The 12,213-nt window shown below is 34.8% G+C and overlaps 1 protein-coding gene across 1 annotated transcript in view; it reads right to left on the bottom strand.

Moving 5' to 3' along the window:
• The window catches only part of LOC150095344 (dystrobrevin beta-like), a 243,568-nt gene that overhangs the window by 126,841 nt on the left and 104,514 nt on the right, over window positions 1-12,213 (bottom strand). The window contains 1 exon segment of the mRNA XM_090410663.1: window positions 6,879-7,045. Coding sequence (XP_090266789.1) covers window positions 6,879-7,045 — 167 coding nt within the window.

The following is a 12,213-nucleotide window of genomic DNA, read 5'->3' on the forward strand; positions in this document are numbered from 1 at the left end:
TATAAGCATCAATTCATCTTTGAAATCTGAAATGAAATTTAGAAGGTACTGTTAGCTGCTGAAGTGTCTTAATCGAATACAATATTAGAATGTTACAAATTGGTCTCTCTCTCTACATACATAAGAGAAAGTGGTGGGCTACGAAGATGTGGTTTTACAGATGCAAGGATAATACTCAGTATAAAAATATAAATAGATATTATTAATATATAAATGGTAAAGGTTTAAACACAGTGCTTTCCTTTCTTCTCCCATTAAGTAACATGAGGAAATCTTGTTATCAGCAGTGTAATATTTCTGTTTACACCAAATCACAGACATGGTGAATGGTATTGGTTTATTCGCGACTTGATTGCACAACTAGCTTCTGTGATTTATATCATAAGCACCCAGACATATGTGAGGAGCTCAATTTTATTGCTTACCTTGATTCCCTACTATACATCCAAAATGTAGTTCAGAAACTTTTTTCTATATAAGCAGTGACAGGTTTCTTTAGTAACTATCAAACATCACTATAGAAGCAGTAACAGGTTTCTTTAGTGGCCAACCATCTATCTACTACAAATTATCTAGAATATGTTAACAGTTCCATGAGAGCAAAGAAATTTAAAAAAAAAAAAAAATCTGCATAAAGCTTTTCTGTTCACTATACACATTCACCTGCTGTATTAAATCACACTAGAAATGTTTTGGAAGTGCATTACAGAACCAATCAAGTTAATCCATAACATAACATGCTAATTTTTGTCTAAACAACCTTGAATGAGGGAATGATCACTATTAAGATAGGTGAGGATGCAAGTCTCAGTTACTTACTCTTTTTTTTTTAATAAAAACCTTGGTCACTGAAAATTACTGAACACTTAAGCAGATTGGAGCAATGAATGAATGAAGTCATATACTGGAAATCTATGGAAACCAAACGTTGTTTATGCCACTTCTTTTCCTCTATTAAGTAAGGTCGTAGTTTTGTTCATTTTTTGAAGAGCCTTTGGAAAGAGTATGTTTAAAAACTTTCATGATACAGTAGGAATCAAAGCAAATATCCTAAAATAAACTTCACAGTCCAAAAAAGAATAAAAAAAAACTGTGTCCTTTCTTGACACATTAGTCACATGTTTATCAATGCCTCATTACTTTCTATACATATGAAAGCCAAAACACCAGAAAACACAAACCAATACACCATCATTCAACCCAACAATATAGCATCCTTAACACTTTGAGTCCTATCAATGTAAATATACACCGGTCATGCGTGAACCCAGAATCCCATTGATGTATATTTACATCACTAAATTAAAAATTCCAAAAATAATAATACATGCTTGAAATTCATTATCATACTGTACTGTAGTTAAATTTGAACCTTCAGCTTCATTACCCATGAGGATGGTTGACTTTTATCAATAAAAAAGGGAATTTATATTACTATATCACAACGCCTGCCAATCGGCTGCATCACATATCAAACAGTCCATCTTATATTATTTTACTACATATTTCTAGTAATTTTTGTGTTCTAATCATCTGCATTCTCAACATTCATATTGCAACTTTTATTTGTTATAACAGTATTGTGCTTATACAGTATATTGGACAACCCTGGTTGCAGATACTACAAGGTAACTAAATATTAACCAAAATGTATGTATAATGTTATGTAATATGCCTCGCATTTCAAAAAACTGAATGGCCTATTCTAATAATTTACTACTGACTTTTGTGGTCAATAGTGAATAATTATAGTGATGTACACCCTTATGTAAAATGATATTTCATCATGATCATCAAATTCCTGCCATGTACCTTCAAGGAGGTATACAGAATATGATAGTACTACATGAAAAATTTACATCATTACTAACTTCTTATCTACAATTTTCCTCCAAATCAGTCTGTTACTTGTCAAGACTCCAACATTATCAGATCTTATATTTCTATCGTCTAAGGCACATTGTACCGTATAATTCCAACTATATCTTGGTCTTCCTCTGGGTCATTTTCCTGCCAACCTAGCAGAGAACACTTGTTTTGCAAATCTATCCCTGCCCATTCTATTTAAGTGACCATACCCACCTGAGATTAGCTCTGCTAACGCATTCCTGGATGCTCACAATGTCAAGTTCTTTCCTAATATCCTTGTTTTTAATATGATTTGCCATTGATGCCATCCATTCATGCCACTAATCTTTCTCAGGACTCTCATACCTGCGGACACTGTCCTGCATACAACTAATTTAGTGTTTTGACTAATTTCTCTCTAATTCCATATGAATTTATTCAATTAACTTCCTACCATACCAGCTTTGTTGATTCTGTTGTCTATTTCCATATTTAATTTACCACTAAAAATTGTGCCTAAGTAGCTGAAATGTTTTACTTGTTCCACAGGTTCTCCGTTCTCCGCAATTTTTGGAAGTAATTACTCCATACTTCAAGGATATCTTTTTCTCCCATTTTTATGTCACCTTTATCATCTCTAACCCCTTTTACAGCACCTCTTTCCTCCATTTCTAAGCTTCTTCAACAACCTCCAGAATATCTTACCACCTTCCTGATATTCATTTTCTATGTTCTTGCCATAGTCCTCCCATGACTTTAGTTTAGCTAGTTTTACACACTGTTTAGCTTTCTTACATTTGTCTCTGTATTCTGTAAGAGTAAAAGCTGAATTATTTGCCAGGAACTTTTGATATGCTTTCTTCTTTTCCTTCACTGCCTCTTTAACTTCCTGTGTCCACCATGGGGTTCTGATTTTTCTATCCTTGCAGACAACCTCACCACATGCCTCTCTGGCTGAATCAATGAGTTTTCTTCAAGGCTTGCCACTGAATCTCCAAGGTTTTGCTGCTGTTCTCAAACTCTTTCATTTTTTCTTCAATAATCTCTGTGTATTTTAGTCTATGGTTCACATCTGCTGCTCAACTTTTATTCACTTTAAAACTTTCTTACATGTTATTCTTTTCAATATGAAATTCAATTTTATCCTGCTCAAGACTAAATAGTGATCACTTCCAATTTCAAATCCTCTGTACACTCTGGTGTCCTGCACCAGGGAGAAAACATCACTATCAACAATAACATAGTCAATGAGACTTTTCTTATTCCTTGCCTCTTCTCTCCATGTGAATTTATGCACATTTTTATGTTGGAACATGGTGTTAGTAATAACCAGTCGATGTCCTGAGCATCATTTCCTACTCTGCTATTTAGATCCCCAACTTTTCCTTTTTGATTGTGTCAGTTGCTTTCTCTAAAACATCAAAAAAAAAAATTCCTCCACTTCTACCTTACTATAACCTTCTGTGGGACCATAGGCACAAATAAGTCTCATTGTCGAGTTTCCCATTCTCATATTTGCCCACATTACTCTACTTGAGACTGCCTGCCATTCAAGAAGATTAGCTTCGTATTTAGTATTGAATTCTATGACTACTCCTTTTCCTTGTCATTGCTTGAATATAACATTTTGTATTTATTGCTCAGAAAGATCTCACCAGTTTGTCTTTTTTGTTTCAGTCACCCCTATTATGTCGATCTGGTACTTATCTAATTCCTCAGCTAGCTCCATTTCTTTGCCATTCAGGCTTCTTATGTTGATAGTACCGATCTCTAACTCTGGTGATGTTGAGTTGGGGTGTGTTTTCAGATTTGTTCCAGTAGCTGACTTTATGCTGTTCGCCCTGGTTCCCTGGCGAAAACAATGGGGGCTTTGTTTAACCGAGCGACGCCTCAGCCGGCATGAAATTCTATTATGTTGTACCATCATCTTGTATTTTGGTTTAAGCCAATACGAATACAATTTGGTCGGCTAAATCCCAAATTGCCAGCCCATCCTCATTCGTTCAGTGTCCAGGTAGATACCCAACAGGGTGCACCACGAGAAGGTGAGGATTGGACATTAGGTCAGAAGCCCTGGTCGGTTCTCCGCATTCCTTTAAAGGCTATGTGGAGGTTTCCTCTCAGTTATATAGCTTTGTCCTGATGAAAATGATATTTTCATCATAACAATAACACAAATTTATTTATAATTTTCATTATTTATGTAATATCTAAGCAATATCTTGTCTGAATTTGTTGAATTAACACTAAAGAAGTAAATATAAGTAGAAACTAAAAAAAAATGAACTTTTTATTTTTTTTCAAAAACCTTGATTTCTTGCAACCCATTTCTGGAGTCCATACCACATGTATAACTAAAATTTTTGTTCCAATTAATTGTCAAAGATGCTAACTAAAAGACAAAAAAATAATTATTTGGATATTCCATAGAAATATTGCATAGCAATTTTTTAAATAGAGCTAAAAAATGGTCTGTACACAGAGTTCTTTAAGTCCCAGTAGGTCTAGGACTCAAAGTGTTAAAGTACTAATGCAGAGAGTTCAGAGCTATTAGTTCTAATTATATAGCTAATTGCCATTGCCACACAGTTTTAGCCAATGGATACAACCCATATACTATTTGTTCCAACCTCCTGAATTACTTTTTAAATATATTCATTGACAAAACACTCACAACTAACTCTAGCAACCTATTCCACACATTCACCACTCCCTAAGCAAAAAAATTTAGTTATGCCCTTGCTAAGCACAACTTCCAGAGATATCTTTATTCTGTCCATTCTTATCATATACTGAAAAATTTCTTCTACATCTATCCTGTAACATCTCATCAGTAACTTAAGTGGTTTTTATTATATACCCTCTTTTCTACCTATCTACCAAAATATTGTAATCCATACGTCTTCAGTCCATCCCACAGAGAGCATTCCAAAGGCCTATTACCATCTTGGTCACTCACCTCTGGATCCTCTCTATTATATCCTCATTCTAAAGAGACAGAGGCAACCAGGTCTGTACTTAGCAGTCTAGATAGGTTGGTATCAAAGTCTTATAAAGAGAGATAACTTTCTAATTGTCAGTATGTTCTTCAACATGTAAGTGATTTGTTGAGCTATTTTGCTAACTTTTACAGAATGTCTCCTCTGAATTTCGATTCCTCGTCTAGAATCACACCTAAATTCCTAACCACCACATTCTGTGAGAGGGTGTAAGATTACAGTGTTGACAATAGTAAGGTGAAAAGAAAAAAAAAATTAGTTTTTGTATTAATTATCAGGGTATGTTATTCTCAATTTAAAGTGGGTCTTGCTTAGGTTGCTCATTACTGAGTGAGATTGCAATGAAGTTTTTAGAGCATTTTTCTGGTGTCCTGCGTCAGTGTGTATTTTACTATTTCTTTCAATAATAGTAGCTTTTGTACATCAGTTGAATGACATGTTGTCACCCAGTCCACCACCATTTGTATAACATCCTATAAGATTTTGTGGCATGCAGTGCTTAGCATGTATGCATTTCAGCAATTAAAAATGTGTCAGGAGAGAGAGAGAGAGACAGATAAGTAGTGTGACTGGAGATGAGTAAAGTGAGCATGACATGGAGATGGCTATAAGATTAGGTAGTGTGACTTGAGATTTAGCAGATCTGAAGAATGGTGTGAATTGAGTAGATGAATGTCAAGTGAGAGTAGGCTGCTTGGAGGGAGGGGGAGAGAGAGAGAGAGAGAGAGAAAATAAAAGTGCAAAGGATTGAAAAAAGAGTTGGAGCATGAAAGAAGAGATTAAGAAACCTGAAAGGCTAACTGATATCAAGCAAACAAGAGTAAGACTGAGAGAACGTTATGGGAAAAATAAAGACACAAAAACCAGGAAAAACCAGGGAGGGTGAGGAAAGTACAGGAGCAAGGGATAGACAAAAAAGGAAGGTGGATAAGTGAGAGAACAAGGGGGAAGGGAGAGATGCAGGTGAATAAGGAAAGAATGGATCTAGCTGAAGTGTGATGTATGAGTGATTCAGTGATTCAAGGCTTACTGGGAGGAATGAGAGAGAGAGAGAGAGAGAGAGAGAGAGAGAGAGGCTATGACAATGAAGCAAGGTGAGAATATGAATGAAGTGACAGTGATTGTTGGTACTTGAGAGGTGACATGAATAAGGTGGTGAGAGATCTGAGGCTAACATACACTGTGCAGCAGGAAAAGCATAAGAGGGAAGATAATCATAAAAGAATAAAGGTGGCTTCATGACAGAGGTAGCAAATTACAGACCAATTAATATATCAGGAATGATTGTTAAAGTATTGGAAAAGTTGGTTAAAGGTAAAATCCAATAGTGCGTGGATAGGGATAAGATACTCTATAATAAGCAGCATGGTCTTGTAAAAGACAGGTCCTGTCATACTAATTTATTCGCATTTTATAATAGGGTGATAGAAGAATTGGATAAGGAAATGGCTACACCATGATACTGCTGGCCTTTGCAAAAGCATTTGACAGAATACTACATGGAAAACTATTACAAAAGTTGGAACAAATGTGAATGGATATGAAGCCAGTAACATGGATAAGGGGGCAGCTGACAAACAGACACCAGATAGTAGTATATGGTGGAATGGAATCTAAGAGAATGACTGTGACTGGAGAAGTATCTCAGGGTTCTGTAGTACTAGGACCACTACTCTTTAATTTGTATATCAATAATATATGGAAATATAAGGGGGGGGTATTTAGTTTGTTGATGAAAAACTGGAAATAGCAATAGTTAATAAAGGTGATTTAGATCTTGCAGATATCTTGCAGGATGATTTAAATAAATTGGCATTGTGGGCAAAGGATAATGACTGTCAACCTCTTAACTCCATGGAGATCCCATGGGGTTAAGGAACTATGTGAATTATGAGATACTTATAAATCAAGATTTCACTGTATTAACATAAGAAATTCAAAAATTGTAAGTTGGACATATGTTGCCAAATATTTTACATTTGAATGCAATATGAACAAATATTATTTTTTTAGTTTATAGAAAATACATACATAACTTGTATATTCTTTCATTTCGTGTTGATTAGAGTGATTTCCTGAAGTTCGACCTCTCCAGAAACAGTCTTGGCATAGCTGATAATTATAACATCGCTGACATTTATAACGAAAGCCCAGAAAAGATTCTCTGTTGCAACCATCACACAGAACAGGATGTAATACTAAAATGAAAATGGCAATTTTAGAGAGTTAAAAGAAAAGGAACTTCTGAAATCAAACTACAATGAAAATAGACTAAAAGCGCTATATCATATATGAAATAATTTATCTATGTGATATGTTATGCTTAACTTATTACTATCAGTAAATGCAATGTAATAAATTATTATTATTCATGATGTCTATGGAGTCATTAGACTCATTAGGTGGAAGTCCACCTTAGACAACAAGTATATCATACTTTGTGTTGTCTAAGGTGGGCAACACAACTCACCCCCTCACTCCATTTATTGTCTGCAAATGCATTCCATGATCCAACTGAACCCCATACAAAAAATTCACTCTCTTACTTGCCCCTCTTTATCCAAGTTCCTGATTCCTTATCCTTTCTCCTGATCAAAACAAATGAAAGATTTCTTCAGTGTCCATCCAGTAAATACTACTCAACAGCTTAGAAGCATGAAACATGTCACCTCTTCATCTTCTATCCATCACATTCTACATATTACATGTTCTCAGTTTACCCTCATGATCAATTTTACACACTCCTGATATAATTTTTATTACCTGCCTTTGTACCCTCTAAAACTTCTCCATCCAATTCAAATTCCATTGACTAGAACACAGTAATACAGATGAGGTTTGATAAGGACCTTATACAACTGAATGCAATCTTCTTAACATCTGCCATCAATCCTTTGTGTTGTCATCACCAACATTTTTATCACACCCTAATTTCTATTAACTATCATTTCAAGATTCCTTGTCTCTTCCACTTACTTCAGTATAGTTCCACCAATAGAGTATGCAGCCTCCTGCCTGTGGATCCCAATCCACAGGCAGGAGGATTGGGATTCATTCCTCATTTTTCAATCTTTCCAGCTTAGTCAAATCCTCCTGAAGAGCCACATCAGCACTCTTATTAATACCTATACACAGCTTCATCGTTAATAAATAAATAAACTGAATATCTCCCACCAATCAAGAAACAATATCATTAACATAAAGGTTGAATAATAATAGTCACAGTAGAGAGCTCTGAGGAACTCCATTTGAATTTGCCAAAGTTAAATCAGCACCAGAAGAAATTTAATATCCTCCAACAATGCATTGCTATGCAGCGGCTGCAATTACATCAAGATGGCATCGCAGCTATGCAATAATAACCACATTACCATAACCAAATCAGACAAAGGAAATGCAACTGTAGGGATGGATACAACAGAATATGAAAGCAAAATGCATGCACTTCTCCAAGACCAGTCAACATATCAAATTATAGATCGAGATCCTACCAACTCACAAAAGAATAAGGTGTGCAAGTTATTGAACAAAGTCACTTCCTGATCAAAAGAAACCGTCAACAAACTCAAACCCCTCCACGTTAAAACAGGGTATATGGAGATCCAAAAATTCACAAACAAGGTACACCTCTATGCCCTATTGTAGATAGTATAAACAGCCCCACATATAAACTTGCTAAACATTTAGCCAAACTACTAGCCACTTGCACAAACAATTCTCCCTCTTTTGCTAAAACTTCTACCCACCTAAAAAGTATTTTAGAAAACCACACCTTAAAAAGTTCAGACTTAATTGTGAGTTTTGATATCACCTCATTATTCATGAATGTACCATTAACAAACTCTAACTTACTAAATTCACAATTTTCCCCTGATGTATTTCAGCTATTTAAATTCATGGTACAGGCAGGTTATTTTACATGGAAAGGGAAAATCGACAAACAATTAGATGGGACAGCTATGGGATTCCCCCCCCCCCTTCTCCCCCCCCCCCCAGCCAACTTCTACATAGAAGATCTGGAAAAGCTAGCTATCAACACAGCCACTCTCAAACCCAGTCTCTGACTACACTATGTTGATGATGTGTTTGCTATTTGGCCACATGGCCCAGACACATTGAATACATTTTTAGTGCATCTAAATAGCCAGCACCCTAAAATACACTTTACAATGGAACTAGAAGCCAATGACTGTCTGCCCTTCCTGGACACACACTTATCACAAGTCTTCCAGAAGGTTCCTTATCATTCTCAGTTTATAGAAAACCCACACATCCTGTATGGGTTTTCTGTAAAAAAATTTATAGGATATTTACACAAACAATCGCACCATCACCCTTCTCAACAATATCGTATCTTAAAATCACTAACCCTTAGGGATAGAGCAATTTGTTCCAATGGCATTACGTCACACCTTCTTAACCAATGGTTATAATCCCATAAGATAGATAACATACTAAATGCTACCCATAAATCCCCTCTATCTACCACAGAAGACTACAACAAAACTATCACCATCCCATACATTAAAGGCACATCTGAAAAGATACCTAGGAAAAAACACCAACTATGCACTGTATTTAAAACTTATGTGAAATTGGCAACTCATCCGTTCACCTAAGGACAGATTCTCTCCTTTATCACATCCAGGAGTCTATGAAGTGCCCTGTTCATGTCATTGAGCCTACTATGGTCAGACAGGAAGAACTGTGGACATCCACCTCAATGAACACAAAAAATATATCCAGCACTTTTGCTATGGCAAGTCTGGTCTGGCAGACCATGCTTTGGCTACTCCTGCACATAGGATCGATTGGAAAAAATCAAAAGTACTGCACAGAAGCTTTTACAAGTCAGAGAGGTTGTTCCTGGAATCAACAGAAGCCTTGAAACATACTCCAAACCTCAACAAGTATGGCTGTATAAATCTACCAAAGATTTGGAAGACAGTCATCCTAAGACCAAATTAATATTTATTACTTTTATTTTATTTTTTCAAACTTTCTAAGACTATTATTTGGACTACTATTTAAAAACTTTGAACTACTTTTTTTTTTTTTTTTTTTTTTTTAACCTAGATGGTGCCCTATTAGGACTTTAGTCTTGTGTTGCACGCTGCAATTACTTATACTATCCCTATTATTACCCCGGATTGTGGTTGTCTTGCATTTGTAACAAACTTTGTGTTATGTGCTCTGAAGATGCTGGATATAATACCAGCGAAATATTAGCTTTTAAGTTAATAGTTTGTGAGTATATTATGAGTGCTATTTCACACTTTTGTTGCTGTCAGTTTGGTTTAACACATGTTATGCAAAGATTTGTGATATTTGACTTGCGGAAGTCGTGGCAGATCTGACAGATGCTTATTTTGTAACAAAAATTTTTATTCTTTATATTTCTGTGTTTCAATAATTTCTAGATAATAACTGAAAATAAATAAATCATCATGTATTACTGAAATAGAGAGCCAAAGGCTTATTTTTACATTTATAGAAAATACTAAGGAAAGTCATCTGTAGCTTGTTCCACCTTTGCAACGAGTTGCCCAAAGTTGCACTACTTATGTGTCCGCCAAAACTTTTAGTTTCTATATTTTCTGCACAAAACTCTTGAAATAATATTGAAATAATGTTGGATTCAATATTTATCATACATATTTCTATCATACATATCCTCTAGGAGATGTGCTTTACATTTATTGAAAATACTAAGGAAAGACATCTGTAGCTTATGAATTTGTTCCACTTTGCAACAAGTTGCCCAAAATTTAACTACTTATGCTTGTTTCCGTCGAAACGTTTAGTTTCTATATATTTTTCGACACGAAACTCTTGTAGCTTCTATATTCGGCTATGAAATAATGTTGGATTCAATATTCACTTAATTTGTACCATCAAGTATTATATTTGTAGTGTTTGTTCTTTTTTTTTTTTTTTTTTCTTTTTTTGCATTTTAGCACATACTAGTAATGAATGTATCTCTCAGATATACCTCATCCTACGCTGCAAAATTACCACCTCGACCTCCTCCCAAGTGTTATAAACATAAATTAACATTAAATCCACTTTAAAAAAAGTACTATTAATCACAAACATATTTAATTAGAAAAATATTTCTCAGATTTATAGACCTGTTCAAGAATTTTTTTTTCTTTTGATATTTGATCATAGAACTTAGCACAAGAGAAATTCTTAAAATATGTCTTTACAATGATTAAAGCTTTACTGTCTCAATTTTAAGTCTGTTTTTTTCATCTGTCCAGAGGGCATTTATTAATGAAAAAACACATTCAACTGTTCCATTAGTTCTTGGCAGTGCTAAACGAAAACTAACTAGGCATTTAATACTCCCCAGAATTTATACCCTGCTTTGTAAAATGAGCAAACATTTTACATCATTTATCACTGACACTTTGATCCTTCTGTTCACACCACACTTCAAATTTGCTTTCACAATATTTTTTTGCACAAACAAACTCAACAAATAAGTTCTCTTCATCACAGTAAAACTTGGTGACACTGTCTGCATGAATATGTAGCTTTCTTGTATGTTCTTCCAAGTCACAGGATCCTTTCCCTTCAAATTAATCCAATCTACTGCATAGCTTTCAAACTTTTCAACTGTTATGTGTCCTTCTTTTTCTAATTCTTGCAACTGTTATCTCACAGTAGTTGTAAGAAACTGTTCTGCCTTCCTACAATTTAACCTTTCCACCAGTTTGTTTGTTTCATCCTTCACTTCAATTACTGTTATATCTTGCTTTTCAATACATTTGATGCTATCATAAAAGATTTCTGTCTAGCAAGGAAATGCAGAAGTGTAATTAAAAGTGTATTTTCAAAGAAATTTTTGACACCGATAAGACATTTGTCAATAGAAAGAAAACATGACTTCAATGAAGGGAACATGTCAATAAAACTCTGGATTGCAGGCAAAAGAGATTGCTATCTTGTCTTGCTGCTACCCAAAACAGTTTTATACTCGTTTTGGTGAATTCACAAAATGATTTAAGTTCCTCAACTCATACACAATATACGTGGAAATGTTGGTACATCTTGTTAATTATTAACTTAAGGTCGATAGGTAAGCAATCTGAAGTAGTCTGCACAGCATTATGTATCACATGTGCAGGGCAACCAATTCCAATTAAATTGTTCACAATATTTTCTTGCATTTTGAAGTTTAGATTACTCTTTCCACCAAAGTGTGTATTTGTATTATCTGATAATATAACAATAACCTTTTTCAGGAGATCTAACTTCTGTAACACTTCCAACATATAAGAAAATAAAAGTTTCACCACCTAAATTAACTAACTCCAACACATTCACCTTCACACCTTTTTCTGGATGATAGTATCTAATG

Source organism: Typopeltis vanoorti, chromosome 20 (assembly GCF_054136105.1).
Source record: "Typopeltis vanoorti isolate ZY-2024b chromosome 20, IOZ_Tvanoo_1.0, whole genome shotgun sequence".
Lineage (NCBI taxonomy): Eukaryota > Metazoa > Arthropoda > Arachnida > Uropygi > Thelyphonidae > Typopeltis > Typopeltis vanoorti.